The sequence below is a fragment of the Benincasa hispida genome, chromosome 4, assembly GCF_027475165.1.
Source record: "Benincasa hispida cultivar pf3 chromosome 4, pf3_genome.v1.1, whole genome shotgun sequence".
NCBI classification, from domain to species: Eukaryota; Viridiplantae; Streptophyta; class Magnoliopsida; order Cucurbitales; family Cucurbitaceae; genus Benincasa; species Benincasa hispida.
Genome location: NC_143481.1, coordinates 44,376,016 through 44,393,186, shown reverse-complemented (window position 1 = coordinate 44,393,186; position 17,171 = coordinate 44,376,016). Strand labels below are relative to the sequence as shown.

General features: G+C 36.1%; 1 protein-coding gene across 1 annotated transcript; it reads right to left on the bottom strand.

Annotated features, from left to right (window-relative positions):
- Nucleotides 1–997: 997 nt before the first annotated feature.
- LOC150036740 (uncharacterized) lies at nucleotides 998–3,922 on the bottom strand. The gene is made up of 5 exons (XM_090313225.1): nucleotides 3,701–3,922; nucleotides 3,480–3,653; nucleotides 2,098–2,284; nucleotides 1,357–1,565; nucleotides 998–1,273 (listed from the first exon to the last, which is right to left on the bottom strand). The coding sequence occupies exons 1-5, from the start codon at nucleotides 3,920–3,922 to the stop codon at nucleotides 998–1,000; spliced, it is 1,068 nt and encodes a 355-aa protein (XP_090169351.1).
- Nucleotides 3,923–17,171: the final 13,249 nt, after the last annotated feature.

Sequence of the window (17,171 nt, the reverse complement as noted above, 5' to 3'; positions counted from 1 at the left end):
CCCCATGAGCGAGATCCTCATGAGCGAGATCCTCATGGGTGAGATCAGCGAGAACCTCTAGAGCGAGATCAAGCTTTTCTTGTCAAATTTTCATCTTAGCGATACTCACCTTACCAGCGATACTCAGCCACATTCCTAGCGAGATTTTCCCCTAGAGCGAGATCCTTTTTACAAAATCAGCGAGATTTCCTTTATAAGTGAGATCCTCATGCCCACATCTCGCTATAATTCTCCATGATGAACTGCTTGCTTGTTCTTCACAAGCAGCTGTCTGCTTATGTACCAATTCCCTGTTATAATTTCAAAAATTCATAACTCAGAATCCAGAGCTCTTTTCAAGAAATTTCCTTCTACAAACTTGTTTAGAATTGAGTTAACTTTCATATCTTTATTTTAGCCCAGAATTCCTTATAGTTTGGCTTGGAACTTCCAATCTTCACCTCGACCCTGCTTAAATCCGAGATTCTACCTTCTCTTTATTTTCTTCACTCCTTGTTCTTCTCCTCCTGAAATTTTCTTCCGGCAAGACAATCTCACAACTTAGATTCTCTCAGTTTCAAATGGCACCAAATTCACTAAAATTTTTCATATCAACTGCTAAAACCAAGCTTTTGAAGTTCTTCTTCCAAAAACACTTCCCACCGCCTCCCAAGTTCAAGGATTAACCGCCACGTTACCCCCACTTAATATGTTTTTCCTTCCCTTCCATCATATTTCCTATAAATAACCATGAATTACTACTTTAATATAAATAAGAAAGAAAATATATAATATAACATTCCTTTGGCTAAACATGCTTATCTAGGAACCTAGTGTTCGGGGTTTACAATCATCCCCTCCTTAAAACAAATTTCGTCCTCGAAATTTACCTGATATGTCATTTGAAAAGTTGAGGATATCTCTTCCTCATTTGCTCTTTAGGTTCCCACGTAGCTTCCTCGATTTCATGATTACACCATAGCACCTTCACCAAAGGAATCGTCTTATTTCTGAGTACCTAGTCTTTCTTGTCCAAGATCTCGATGGCCTCCTCCTCGTAAGATAAATCTTCTCTAAGCTGTACCGATTGTATTGCTAGTATGTGCATGGGATCAGGCACGTATTTCCTTAGTAGTGACACATGAAATACGTCGTGGATACGAGCTAGCTCCACCGACAACTGCAACCAATAAGCTGCTGGACCAACCCATTCTACAATTTCATATGGTCCAATGTAACGTGGACTTAACTTCCCTTTTCTCCCAAACCGGAGAATTCCTTTCCATGGGGATAGCTGAAGAAATACCGTTCTCCGACTTCAAATTCTAGTTCTCTTCTTCACTTATCAGCGTAGCTCTTCTGTCTATCACGGGCCACCTTAAAATTATCCCTGATAAGTTTCACATTCTCTATTCTTTGTTGAACTAATTCTGAACCCAATAATTGTCGTTCTCCAACTTCATTCCAGCATACTGGGGTCCTGCAAGGTCGACTGTACAATACTTCATAGGGAGCCATTCCGATACTAGAATGGTAGCTATTGTTGTAGGCAAATTCAATCAACGATAAGTGTGTATCCCCATTTCCTTTGAATTGTAGTACACAAGCTCTTAACATATCTTCCAGTGTTTGTATAGTTCTTTTCGGCTGTCTATTTATTTGTGGATGAAAAGTCGTACTGAAATGCAATTTAGTGCCCATAGCCTTCTGTAAACTAGGCAAAAATTTTGAAGTGAACCTCGAGTCTCGATCCAACATTATCGACACTAGGGCTCTATATTGGCTGATTATCCTATCCACATAAATCTTAGCTAGACGGTCTAGTGTAAAAGTAACTTTTACTGGTATGAACTTGGCCATCTTAGTTAGTCTATCCACTATTACCCAAATGCCATAAAATCCTGAGGGTGTTTTAGGCAATCCAAATAGAAAGTCCATTGTCACATATTCCCACTTCCACTCAGGCACTGGAAGTGGATTGAGTAATCCTGCTGGTCTTTGTCTCTCAGGTTTTTACTTGTTGACAGATTTTACATAGGTCCACATATTCTGCTATGTCTCTCTTCATCCCAGGCCACTAGTAAGATTTCTTCAAAGTTCTATACATCTTGGTGCTACCTGGATGCATGGCATAAGCGGAACTATGTGCTTCCTCTAGAATAGCTTGTTTAAGTTGTAGATTGTTAGGGACACACATTCTCCCCTCCTTTTCTAGAACATTGTCTGCTCTTAGTTGAAAGTCAACCTTGATGCCCTTACTTACATCATCAGCAATCTTCCGAAGATCAGGGTCTTCCAACTGATCCTGCTTAAGGTTTTATACTAAGGTAGGCCTTAGCTGGAAAGTAGCTATCATTCCTCCTGACAATTCCACTGATATGGCGATTCTAGAATTCCTGAACTTATGCAATAGCGTACCTCTTATTGAACCAATAATGGCCTTGGGTCCCGAGGATTTCCTACTTAGTGCATCTACTACAACATTAGCCTTACCAGGGTGGTACTCGATGGAACAGTCGTAATCTTTAATCAATTCAATCCATCTTCATTGTCTTAGATTCAACTTCTTTTGATCAAAGATACATTTTAAGCTTTTGTGATCTGTAAATATTCTGCAGCACTCTCCAAATAGGTAATGCCTCCACAACTTCAGAGCCAAAACAACTACTGCCAACTCCAGATCATGCGTGGGATAAATGCCCTCATGTTTCTTAAGTTGACGAAAGGCATATGCAATCACCTTTCCATCCTGCATCAACACACATCCCAATCCTTGTCGAGATGCATCGCAATAAATCTCAAATTCCTTACCTGAAATAGGCAAGGTAAGCATTGGTGCTGATACTAGTTTTCGGTTCAACTCTGGAAACTATGTTCACATTTTAATGACCATTGAAACCTCATGCCTTTCTTGGTCAGGTTCTTCAACGAAAGAGCTATCTTAGAGAAACCCTCCACAAACCTCCGATAATAACCTGCCAACCCTAGGAAACTATGTATTTCTGAAACGGTCGTGGGTTATTCCCAATTAACTATTGCTTCCATCTTCTGGGTATCTACACTAATGCTCTCTGCTAAAACAACATGCCCAAGAAATACTACCCGATCTAACTAAAAATCGCATTTACTGAATTTAGAATACAACTGCCTATCTCGCAATATCTGCAATACTATCCTCAGGTGGGTAATATGATCCTCCTTACTACCAGAATACACCAGTATATCATCAATGAATACTATCACGAACTGGTCCAAGTAGTGATGAAATATCCTGTTCATGAGATCCATGAATACCGCAAGGGCTTTTGTCAATTCGAATGGCATTATTAAGAATTCATAATGTCCATATCTCGTTCTAAATGCGGTTTTAGGAATATCGGCTTTCCTCACTTTCAGTTGATGACAACCCGAACTCAGATCTATCTTTGAAAACACCGTGGCTCCTCTTAGCTAAATAAATCATCAATGCGTGGTAACGGATATCTGTTCTTAATCGTTACCTTATTCAACTGCCTATAATCGATACATAATCTAAGTGTACCATCCTTCTTCCTCACAAATAATACCGGAGCTCCCCAAGGCAATACACTAGGTCGAATGTATCCCTTGTCAATTAACTCTTGCAGTTGAACCTTTAATTCTTTCAACTCGGTTGGCACCATTCTATACGGTGCCTGTGATATAGGAGTTGTTCCTAGAATTAGTTGATAGTAAACTCCACCTTCCTGTCGGGTGGTAATCCCGATAGTTCTTCAGGAAATACATCCCGAAACCCATTTACCACTAGGACATCTTCTGGGTTCAGCTCTTTCCCTTGAGCAACCACTACATGAGCCAGATAGGCTTTACATCCCTTGCTCAACAGCTTCCAAGCTTTTACTGCCGATATCAAATTCCTCGCGACTAATCGTTTGCTTCCTGTCAGCAATTGCATCCTGGCCATTTGATTTTTTAAGCACTACCTCTTTCTTGTAACAGTCTACTGAAGCATGATACTTACTTAGAAAATCCATCCCCAGGATAGCATCAAACTCCAACAGTTCTAAGGGAAGTAAATCAGCATAGAAGTTTTGACCATTGATCAGTACCTCACAATGATTATAGCATCTATCTACTACTATCACATCCCCCAAAGGGGTAGAGATAAATAACTTTTCAGGCAAAAGTTCAACAAACCTATCTATATAGGTGTATACATGCTAGATATAAATGAATGTGTGGCATTAGGATCAAACAAAACATAAGTAGACTGCCCACATAACATAACATTACCGATCACAACATTTGGAGACTTTGCTGCTTCCTGGTGTGTCACGGCATACACATTCCTCTGCCACTATAGCATGCCCCAAAATGCCTCTTGCCATAACTAGGGCACGTCGATCTCTTGTTTGTGCTAGCTACCGACTCACCAGCTCGTGGCATATCTGGTCGGCTAACTGCACTGGCCGAGGGTCTCGTTTTCCTTTTCTTGGATCCCTGCCAACTGGTTCCCCTGAAATGACTTCCACTAGTCTAGGTTGCAACTGGAGATCGGAATCCCCTGTCTCTAGACCCTACTACAGCCTCACTGCCACTTGACAACTGCTCATCATCTGCCAAACTCCGCTCGACTGGTGTTATTGTTTCTACTAACTGGTTAAAATCTAGCCAATTAGCCATAGACGTCACCGGAGTTTTGATTTCCTTCTGCAAACCTTGTTCAAATTTCCTGCATCTATCTCTTTCCTCAGTAATAATTAGCAGAGCATACTGTGATAACTCTGTAAATTTCTGCTCATATTCCGCCACTGACATTGTTCCCTGTGTTAATCTGAGGAACTCGTCCCTTTTTACATCCCGGAACGAGCTGGGGTAATACTTGTCCTCAAAGGCCTTCCTGAACTCAGGCCATAACATCACATCTGTGCTTGCTCGTCTGGCAGATATCACTTTCCACCATTTCTCTGCTTTTTTATGTAGTAGAAAGGTGGCTAGCCCTACTTTTCTGTCCTCTAGACAACTCATAATATTGAAACATTTTTCAACTACATCCAGCCATAACTCAGCTTTAGCTTTACCCTACCTTAAGGTGTTATTCATCGAGAAGGGAGTTCTCAAAACTTAGAGGAGCCTAAGTTCTCATGTGAAGGGAGTTCACAAGTTAAAAGAAAGATATCATCAAGTGAGAGGGAGTCTCACACACTTAGGGGAGCCTAAGTGTTTCAACACTAATATTCATATACTTAGGGGGAGCCTAAGTTCGAGAGAAAGAAATCTCACGTCTAGGGGAGCCTAGGTGATCAGCTAAGTTGGGTTGTACGGACATTACTGTAATTCTTGTTATTTACAAATAAGTACAATATTGTAATTGTTTGACTTTATATATCAGTGTTATATCTTTTATAGGCACACTACCCCAGATGTAGGTGGGTTATCATCGAACTGGGTTACTAATCTTAGTGTATTTATTTTGATTCACTTTCTGTTGTTTTACTTTTCTAAAATTTCCAGGACGTTTTGTGAGACAAGCGTATTAAGTGCAAGTGACCACTTCCAAAATTTCAATTAGTATTAGAGCAAGTCACTTTTATCTTAGGTGTTTCAATCGTGAAAGGCATTAAGGAAGGTAGTTCCACTATGTGTCCTCCTGTTCTTGATGGAACAAACTACTCCTACAGGAAAGTCGGGATGACAACCTTCTTGAAGTTAATCGACAATGAAACCTGGAAATCAATAGACATAGGATGGTCTCATCCAGCTATAAAGAGTGCTGATAACAAAGAATTCTTGAACCAGAGATTTAATGGTCTGAAGTTGATGATGAAGCTTCTCTGAGAACATCATGTGCGTTAAATGCTATATCTAATGGTGTTCATTGCAATATATTCCATTTAATTAATACGCACCTCAGCTAAAGAAGCTTTGGATATCCTATTAGTTTCTCATGAAGGAACTTCAAAAGTCAAGCTATCTAGACTGTAACTGCTTATGTCAAATATTGAGAGTCTTAAAATGCAGGAAGATGAATTGATTGTAGAATCTAATGTTTGATTACTTGACATAGCCAATGAGTCATTTGCACTATAAAAGAAATTTCTGAAAAAAAGTTGGTCAAGAAAGTACTTAGGTCATTACCTAAGAAATTTGATATGAAAGTTACAACAATCGATGAGGCTCAAGACATCTCCATTATGAAGGTTGATGAATTATTTTGCTCCGTGTTAACTTTTGAGATGACTTTAGATGGAAGACCAGAAAAATGAAAGAAAGGGATTTCTTCGCAATCTTAAGTAGAAGAAGAGCATGACGATTCTAATGAGTCTGATGAGTCTCTTGCTGAATGTATATCTTGATGGAACACGAGACAAATGCAGTGAAATTGAGATCTAATTACACTCAAAATGCTTTTAATTCAAAGGAAACTAGCATGCAAATCAAGGGGCAAACAATAAATAAAAGTGTATAGAAAACAACCTTTGTAGCTCCTGAACACCTTTTTTCCTCGTTGAATCTCGACCCGAACTCTTCCGGACCACCACTAGAGTTGACCTACTATCCTCTGGACTCAAAACCGAGTTGTGGGACCCGGTGGATGAAGAAAATCGAGAGAGAGAAAAGAGAAGGAAAATAAGATGGAATTTGGGTAGGGTTTGGATTTTTTTTTCCAGCCCGATTTTGAAAACAAAATTGCCAAATTGTCAAAAGTTCATTTTATAGAAAAAAACCATGCAACAATTGCATGAACCAAATCCATAAAAACCCAACACCTATAATCCACTATCTTAATGGGCTTAATATCACTACTATAAGCCAACACCTAGTCCGCTATTTTGTTAGTAGAATTATCCAACAAAAGTTTGGATTTTCCCACTAACTTTAGTCAAAGGGCAAAATAGTCATTTGGTCAAAGTCAAACTTTGACCAAAAAGTCAACATTTTGACTTTTTATGATTTTTTCATGTTGACTAATTTTGATCTCCCGAGCATGAATCCACATTCATTTTCTCAAAATTCAGATCACATTTGAATATAAGGTCAATCAAAGTTTGACTTTTCAAAGTCAAAAGTCAACTCTTTGACTTTTTACATCTTCAACCATTTCCATCATTTCCGAGCTTCCGAATATGAACATATTCATATTCTTGATATTTAAATCAAATTTAAATATTAAAGTTGTATCTCTAAATTGAAAAACCCGACCATTATATCACATATACTTATCGGTTTCTCTCTCTTCTCCTAATTCGAACAATTCGAATTGTTCTATCATACTGTTCTAAGTTTATTCCATATGAGCTAGTAGGAGAACCTAATGGACCTATAGATCATGGGCTCCAAAGATCTGAGATTAGCTAGCTAAACTCTTTAGACAAAGCTAATCAACATTCGTTAACTAACGGATCATTCCACTATAGTTCCGTAGTTGCATTCCCCTCAATATAGATATATTTGTGTCCATTTGTTATAACCATGATCAGTAAGCTAATCCTTCACAGGTTGTTCGTCATCTCGGCTGGGTCATAAAAACCGTTTTACCCACAAGACTACATCTTGTTCTCTAAGTTCCACTGATCCTCTAATGAACAATTGGTTTAAGGTCCAACCTATAAACCAAATCATCTCAGGCCAAGGAGAGGGTAAGGCCCCTTGTTCAAGACTTGGATTCAGTACTAAAGGGAACAACCTATCTACTATCCCTATAACGGGTAGGAGTGAATTCCGTCTTGCACTCTATGTTCCCAACTATCCACCTGATCTTACCCCTGAAATGGGAGGCTTATTGGGCCAGCGATATTGAACTGCCCTCACCTATGCAGATCTAAGGATAATTCCGAGTGTACAGGAGTTCATAGTTAGCTCAAGATTAAGATTAAGTTACCAAGGTCATTAATTAACGAAATAGACAGTTTTATACATAAAACGGTATTTAGAATGTAAAAAAGGACTATTTCATGGTTCAGTCTTATGTAAACTCTTTACATAGGCTGCCTCCACTCACATATCTCTATATGAACGATTCGGGATCACATCGTTTGTATTAACTACAAAGTGGGCCGCATCCATAGTGTCCCCAGAATAGGTGCCCAACCTTATTCATATACTATAGACCATTTTGGCTATATATTTGAACTTGATCCACCTTTATGCCATTACATAAAGTTCAAACTACATTAAATAGCCTCAGGACCTTAGTTTATTGGATTCAAGATTACAATTTCAATAACAACTTTATCGAAAAACAAAACAGAATATGTTTATTAATTTACAAACTACGAGTTTTAGGACATAAAATCCAACATATCTTACCTATTCAAATAATTCCATCGTGTTGCCAAATGATTTGAGAAGAAGATAGGAAATCAAAGTGGCCGGAGTTCTAGATCTGGACAAAATTCCACTCCTAAATAGTTTAAACCTAAAAAATTTTGAAAGGAAACTCACAAAGCTGGTTCTACATGTTATCAAAATGTGGAGAATACCTTCAAGTGCAGAGAATGTGAAGGGTATGGTCATTTTAAAGCTGAACGTCTAGATTTTCTGAAAAAGTATAATAGAAGTTACATCTTGACATGGTCTAGTGAAGGGATCGAATCCCGAGCAGAAACATGAACGCCTTGCATTTTGATTTTTTGTATAAAAAAAACAAAATCAACACAAAAAACTGAACCAAGAGGGGATAAAGATTCAGTTCAACATGCTTAGAAGAGAGAAAAGAAAAGGAGAAGAAGAATATCATATACTTTCGTCAATTCCCTCATGAGGATAAGGGAATCAAACCTCTAACCATGAGGTCAATGGTACAAGCACTATGCCAGGTGAGCTATTCTAGTGTTCGCAATTAGTCCATTTATTAAATAATCATATTAAATACAATTTAATGCATTTAATTAATTAATAAACATCATATATTTATTTGCTTTCACCTCTCAAAATTAATTAATTAATTCTTTATGAATCAAATTCATATGAATTTAATATTTGAATCCTATCGAAATATTTCTCTCTTAATTAAAGATCAAATCTATAATTAACCATATCATATTAATCTCATTAATATGTTTTTCCATCAATTGATTTAAACAATTCAAATCATTCATCTTTTCTCATTTAATGAGCTAACAAAGGAACCTTATGAACCTACATATTAGAAGCTCCAGTGATGTGACATTAATTAACTAAACTATTTAATTAATTGAGTTAATTAGCTTTAAGGCTCGAAGCAAGTTCAAAAGCTGTGACAACCTGATGCAAATTTTTAAAATATTCAATACTGGCAGCCGAGAAGAAGAGGATATCATATACAAATAAGGGATGGGAAATGTGCAGCTTATTGGTTCTAACCACAAAGCCCTTTGTCAATATATTTGTTGGGCATCCTTGATCAAGCTAGATAGATAGTCCATGGCAAGCACAAATAAGAAGAGGGATAAGAGGTCTCCTTGTCTTATGCCTCTTGTGGCTTGTATATATATCCCCTTGGTCCATTAATGAGGATAGAATGATTGATAGCAGAGATGCAAGCGTGAGTCTAGCTAATCCATTTGTCATTCAAGCCTTTAAATATCATCATGACAAGAGATAGCTCAAATGATTTTATTGAATTCCTTTTCAATATCGAGTTTAATGATAAAGCCCTTGGTTTTACTACATCGCTAGTAATCCACAATTTAATTTGCAATAAGGATTGGGTCAATGATTTGTCTTCCATGTACAATAGCAGATTGATGGGTAGATATGGTTGTAAGGAGAACTTTCTTAAGCCGCTCTACAAGGACTTTGGCCAAATGTTTATAGATATTACGGTAAGGGGTTGCATTGAGAATGGTTTGGGGATTTAATGAATCTATAATTACCTGATGTCGTGCCATAATTGATAAATGTGATGAATGATCTATGTTAAACACAATGTTTTCTTTACTTAGGCCCAAGTGTAAATCCAAATAGAGTTCTTGGTGAGTCTAAGATCAAAAATAGGAATTATAGACTAAAAATGTGTGTGAGCTTGATGAATGACGTTAATGCGATGAATTTTCAATTAATGCGTCAAATGAGTTCTATACAACTAAAGTAATGAGTTACTTACAAATGTTGGTTAAGCGTCGATGATGGTGAACAGTGAAAGAGGTGGTGAGTGATGATGCATCGAGTGTGTTGTGGTGCATGGAATGATAGAAGTGATGTTGACAATGAAAAATAAAAACACAATTAAGCAGTGTGTGTGAAAGCGAATAAAAAATCAATTGATAAAACAAAGTTGAGAACGGTTACTAATATAAGTGATTCATAAGTTATGTGTTCATGTCATTAGCTCCTAAAATGAAGAACTCACCTCTTAGTATTTTTTAGCCACATCTACCTTATCTCTAGGATTCATGCTCAAGTTCAATTTTAGACAGAAGGTTAACTTTATTTCTAAAGCAACTTCTTTCCTTGTTTAGTGATATCATCACTTACTCTCTTCAACAGTTGATTATGTTTACTCAAACCGATTTTGTGGATGAATTCAAGCAATATTATTAATCACACTTTAAAGAAGATGAACTTTAACTATTCAAGACTTGTGAAAATGTTAGTTTAACCTCCTCAACAAACTAAAAATTTAGTTATGCATGATAGAGGAAAGATAAGACATGGATAGATGAAAGATGATAGAAATCATATTTATATTAAGGATTGGAAGTTTTTAAATCTCAAATATGTTAATACAAACTGAAAGAACAAGAAAATTGGAACAAAGAATAGAGATGAAATGTGCCAAGCTTCGGGTTGTAATGTTTTGCTTCCTTTGGCTTGGATGGTAGCCATTTCAATGGTGGTTGTTGTGGAGATTGTGGTGCTCTCTCTTACTTTTTCTAAGAAGAAGACTGAGCTCTCACTTAGAATTTCTTAAAGAGAAGCTTGATGTTAAAGACAATAGTTGAAATGAGGATAAAGTAGGATAGAATTTCAGCCAATCTCTTGGTAGAAAGTCTCATCTTATTCTTGAATTTCTACGGTTATTTATAGGCGTCAAAGGAAGCTTCTTAGCCTCTAATAATGATCTGATACCTTGTACTTAATTCCTTGCCCTATGCCGAATACTTGCATCACAAATTCATTTATTCTTGCGTGAATTTCTCAAATCAGCTACAACCTTACATTTTGACGTGAATTCCATTGCCCATGTATTTGTCGTTTTCTTCTCTTCATGTTTCTTCTCAAATGCATGGTTTTTTGCATTTAAGATTGAAATTGATCTAATCTATTTATGCGTCCACGACTACAACTTTTGTTTACTTTTCTGATTTTCGGTTCTTTTCATAAGAACCTTACGTTCAAAGATGTTAGATTTTACTTTCCAAGGTAATGAGTTTTGTAAACGCATGAACGCAAAGCTTTTTTTATTTATTTATTTACATTAGTTTCTTCTCAAAGTGGGGAGATTGAGTTTGATTCAGCATGCTAATCCTTCAGCTCTTTATCTTCTATTGACATGCTTTGTTGTTTGGTTTGTTTTGCCTTAAAAAATATTAGCCAAAAGGGAAGCTTGTTAGAGATTTGATTGATTGGTTGTATATTTTTCTAAAGCATTGCATTCTATAGTTGTCTCAGATAAATTCTTAATATCTATTTGTGACATCAAAGTATTTTCCTATAGAATATGATAACTATGATCCACTTGTTTGCAGGCCAAAACTACTCAACTTAACGGTCAAGTTAACTTTTAAGACTTAGGAAAGATTGTATGCTTCAAGATTCAAAACCCTTCAATCGTTTATCTGAATGCTGCTCAATCATGTAGATGAAGCTGCAAAGAACTAGACATAGTTCAATTATGTAAACGATATTAAGAAGCACTAGACGATAGTTAAGAAGCACTGTTCTGTTTAATCTTTCAACAACTCCATTTTGTAGAGATGTATACCTCACTGTTCTGTGACTCACAATGCCATTTTCCCTACAAAATAAGTTAAACTCCTCTCTACTAAACTCTAAACCATTGTCAGTTCTCAAATGTTTAATATGGTTAGAGGTTTGTTTTTCAATCAAGGTTTTCCATTCATCGAATCCCCCAAACACTTCATCTTTGGTTTTTAGGAAATAAACCCAACTCTTCCTTGAATAATCATCAACAAAAGAAAGAAAGTATCTTGCTCCACTTAGTGAATGAGAGTGTGCTGCCCCCCCTAGGTCAGAATGTACATATTCAAGTATCTCTTTGGAAGTATGTTGTCTTTTAGGGAAGTCCAACCTTGTTGCCTCGCCAAGGATGCAATGTTCACAAAACTTCAAGCTATCTTCAATACCTTTAAGAAGAATCCCTAATTTTGAGAGAACTTGTAGCCCTTTTACACTAATATGAGATAGCCTCTTGTGCCATAGCTCATCTTCTGTGGGTTCTTCATTTATAGCCATCAAGGCTGAATTGCCATTTGCACAACTTTAATGACATACAAGCCATTAACTTTGGTTGCCACCAACACTACTTTCGAGTCTTTAATTATCTCAAAGGTGTCTCCAACTCCTCTGTATTCACAGCCAATAGAGTCAAACATCCCCAATGATAGGAGATTTATCTTCAATATAGGAACATGCCTCACATTCCTAATCAACTTCATTGAACCATCTTGCATCTTCAAGGAAACAAACCCAATTCCAATAGCCCTACAGGTATTGTTATTTCCCATGTAGATCAGCCCTCCATCCCACTTCTTGTAGGTACAAAACCACCCTTTAGATGGTGTCATATGGTTAATAATCTGCTTTAAAACACTATCTATAACATTCAAGACAATAGTTCCATAGGCATTTACCTCTATTGTCTCTTTCCCTGCATTTGTGAGTGTTTCAGGGTATTTTGTGGGGTCTGTGATGGCCAGAAGTACCTTCTGCTGTCCCAAAACTACCTTGATCTTTGCTTTCCATAATTCAAAGTAAGTCTTTCCATCAAACTTCTCGATTTCATACCTATTTATAGCCATTATTGAACTTCAAGATTGACTTATCTTAATCTTTGTATGCAAGAATTCAAATCTTGGATCTTTTTTGAATTGTATTATAAGCTTTGATACCACCTATTGCCCCATATAACTATGATCCACTTATTTGTAGGCCAAAACTACTCAGCTTAGCAGTCAAGTTAACTTCAAGACTTAGGAAAGACTGTACGCTTCAAGCTTCAAAACTCTTTAATCGTTTACCTGAATACTGCTCAGTCATGTACAAGAAGCTCCAAAGAACTAGACGATAGTTCAATTATGTAAACTATATTAAGAAGTACTAGATGATCGTGTAGACGATAGTTGAGTAGAACTAAACGATCATATAGAAGATAGCTGAGGAACTAGACGATCATATAGATGATGCAATGCAGAGCTAAATGATCGTGTAGACAATATAAGAGGAACTAAACGATCGTGTACACGATACTTAAGTAAAAGCTAGACGGTCGTAGAGAATGAAAGAAAGAACACAAGTATTTAAGTGGTTTAGCCAAAGACCTACATCCACTGTGCAAATCGGTAGGGTATCTTTTATTACTACTTCTTTAAACTTCTTACAGAATGAATGCCTTGCTCTTTCTCTCTCGTTCTCGTCATTCTCTCATTCGTTTTCTTTTTATATAATCGCTCATTGTCAACGAATAAGCTCTGGTGGTTACAAAAAACTTAACAGAAAGAAGACAACAATGATAAAATGCCTGCAACTTCATTTCTTGTCTTCGGTTCTTTCTGTAACATTTTCCTTATCCGAAAATATTCGCCTATAATATTTCATCTGATATTTTTTTTTATTATCATGACCTTCCTATTTCAGATGGGGATTTGTTTCCTTTCTTGGATTCTATTGTTTACGGAGATTTTAGCTGAACTTTTAGGGTTGTCGCTTTTGTTAATGAAGCGAGATGGGTTTTGCTTTACGACCATTTTTGTGCATCGTTGTGCTCTTGCTTGTTGCTCACCATTCCACTATGTAAGTTCATCATCTGTTGAAGGGCAAGAATTTGAAGTAAATCAAGGCTTTAGGGGGATCCTAGGGCATTGATACCAGAGAAAGGATTCTCAATCTTAGGGGAGCCTAAGATTTAGCTTTGGAGAAGTTCTCCATCTTAGGGGGATCCTAAAATTCATCAGTAAAGGTAGTTCACTGACATAAGAAAAGATAACATCGTGAGAGGAGTCTCACTCATCGTCGAAAGCCGAAGTGGTTAGCACTAATATTGTGAAACTTAGGGGAAGCCTAAGTACACTTCAGAGGGGGTCTCACATCTATAGGAGCCTAGGTGATAGTGAGTTGAACTCTATGTGAGTCACTGTAGTTGTCTTGTATTCCAGATAAGTATTGCGTTGTAAACTACTTAACTCTTTACCATTAGTGAATTATCTTTTCTAGGTACACTGCCCCCCAAACGTAGAACGATTATCACCAAACTAGATTACCAATTTCTGTGTGCCTTTTTTGGTTATTATAGTACTTGTCAGTGCTTTCCATTTAACTATCAAGTGGTGAGTTATGCTTGCACTTTTTCAATAATTACATGAGACCTATAGTTTTGAAAACTTGTAAATATTTTCTTACAGAAATGTTGACGCCAAGTGCATATAACTAATAACTGGTTGCAAAGTAAAGGCTTAGCATAAATTTAATCACCGAATAGCATAAATTTAGTGAAGGCCATTTATTTTGAAGTGGGCCAAAAATTCCACCTCAATTCCCAAAAGGGAGGATGTTTTCTCTTTTAGATTTTTCTTTTTTCTCATTTCTTTTATCATTAAAATTATTTGGTATGAAAGGCTGGTACTCATTGAAGAGAAAAATGTAATCATTTTGAACGTTCAAATACGGGAAAATGAGCTAATTTATTTAAAAATATAGTAGAATATCTTTATCTATTAGCGATAGATATTGATAGACATTGACATTTAACTATATTTGAAAATATTTCTAGATATTTGAAAATAATAAAACTAGAGACATCTAGTAAAAATTTTATTAAAACCCAAATTTGTAATATAACCTTTGTATAATTATATTGTTATTTATGAGAATATTTTCACATGATATAATAAGTTGCTAGGAGATCAGAAATTGCAGAACCCTTTTGTTGGAATAATTGAAGAGAAAAACAATGGGGTGCAGGAAATTGTGTCCCTTTATTTTCTCTCTTCTCATTGCATTCATCTTCTTAAATCTGCCATCAAACTTTACCGCACAAAACGTGCATTACCAACCACCTCGACCCATAGTTCCTCATTTGCGTTCAATATATACATCACCGCCACGGCCACGGCCACCGCCTAACAATATGCAATACACTGTCAACTCATGGCGGAGCCTGCTGCGGCCGCTATCAAGGCCAGGATCCGATCACCAATGGCCAAATCACCCCATCCGTAAATGTCCTCCACCTCCTTTCTATTAATACAACTATTTTCATCCAAACCTGATGATATTATATTATAAAGGTACGTTTTTTTTTTATATTATAAGGTATATATATGTATATATATAATATACATTCAGTTATTTTTAGTTTTATATTTGTGAATGTTTAGACCAGCATATGTGCACCTCGACAACTTTTATCTGCGTCTTTTATCTGTGATTTGGGATTTAATTTGGGCAGTTCTGTTGTTTTGGTTTTATTTTGTATTTTCTCTAGTATATATTACAAATTTGATTTCCTCTAGAATACCTTGCTTATATAGGTCAACAATGTGTGCATAGATTTTATTACTTTGTTTGTATATATTGATAATGTTCGGGAGGAACTGAAGAATCGTCCTAGAGAATCTCACGTTGGTGTGATACTTGGCCACTGATATTCCGATAATCAAGCTTGTAATTATTTAGAAGAGAGCTAGAGAACGGAGAATTGAGATTTTTTCTGCATATATATCAAATGTCTCGAATCCTTTTGATTATATAGGAAAATAGTTTCGTAATGATCACTTGACTAATTAATGTTTTGAATAATTAATTTGATTACCTTTAACTTAATCTAACCATTACATTACAAATAGATCGTACCCAATTACAAGTAGTTGGCTTAATAGATGAACGTTTGGTCGTAATTTGTCTATAATACACAGACTCAAGCACAACAAATTCTGAAGGTCTTTGTCGCTAACAGCAAGGTGAGATGGAAAACAAAGAGAAATGGGATAGAGATCATGGCTATCCTATTCATTTCTCATGAAAAGAACAAAACAAAGAAAATTAAGGACTCATTTATTGATGAGCTTTGATTTTTGTCGGTCAATATTGGTGTGTACATAAATGATTAAACTGACCTTTACTCATCAACTAGGCTTTAAAAAGCCTCCTTTTCCCCTAGTTGGTGGTTCTGCATCAATTGAAAGTGTAAACAAAGTATTAACACAAACTTGTACAATTATTTTAGAGAGAGGATGGAGAGAGAATAGATGGAAAGCAAGTTATAAGTTAAAAAGACAAATTTGTACATGATGTTATGACTTTTAGCATCCTTTCAGAATTGTTCTTTGATTTGGAAAGATGCTTTTTCAGATTACGTTCTTCCTCCTTTCATTCTTGATGAGCGGTGAGGATGTAACTAGCTTGACTGTTTTTACCGCATACGTTTTCCTCCTTTCATATTGTCATTGTGTGTCATCCAAATGAAAAATATGTTGTATGTACAATAAATGAAGATGACGTTTAAGATTTGAGAACTTATTTTTTTATTTGGAGCGAAGGAGGAGACCTCTCCCTTTTGTTCTGGACAATCTGAGAGGTGATGTATTAAATAATCGATTGACCAAAAAACTTAATTAGATGGTTGAATGTAAATTTAATATTATATCAATACTTTAATACGAGGATGACATGAGAGGGCAAGGAGAGGATAAAATGTCCAGTCACCTAAAAAAATTATATTAAATGCTAATTGTTAATCAATTAGGACAATGGAGTTTAATTATGAAGGATTTAAAAAAAAAAAATTAGAGTAAGATATCATAGGTTTATAGGCACAATGAAATATCTCAACTCAATTGATACATTCTTATATCTCTCATCATACCTACGCTTTAAAGATGTCATTAATATATAAAGATCAGTAAAGTGTGGAGCTGAAGGATAACTCATTTAGAACCATTTAGAACAATTATTTCTTAAATCTTAAGGATTGAGAGTATCCGTTTTGAAATTTTATAAGGATGAAATAGACATCGTCAACTCTAAACCTTAGAAATCAAAATGTATTTCAC

Bases quoted from the DNA above. Each gene is read 5' to 3' on its own strand.
- LOC150036740 (XM_090313225.1), bottom strand. From the start codon at position 3,922: ATGGCCAGGATGCAATTGCTGACAGGAAGCAAACGATTAGTCGCGAGG. The intron at 3,654-3,700 runs GTGGAGTTTACT...CCTATATCACAG, and splicing joins GATTACCACCCGACAGGAAG to GCACCGTATAGAATGGTGCC. The intron at 2,285-3,479 runs GTAACGATTAAG...AACCTTAAGCAG, and splicing joins ATTATAGGCAGTTGAATAAG to GATCAGTTGGAAGACCCTGA.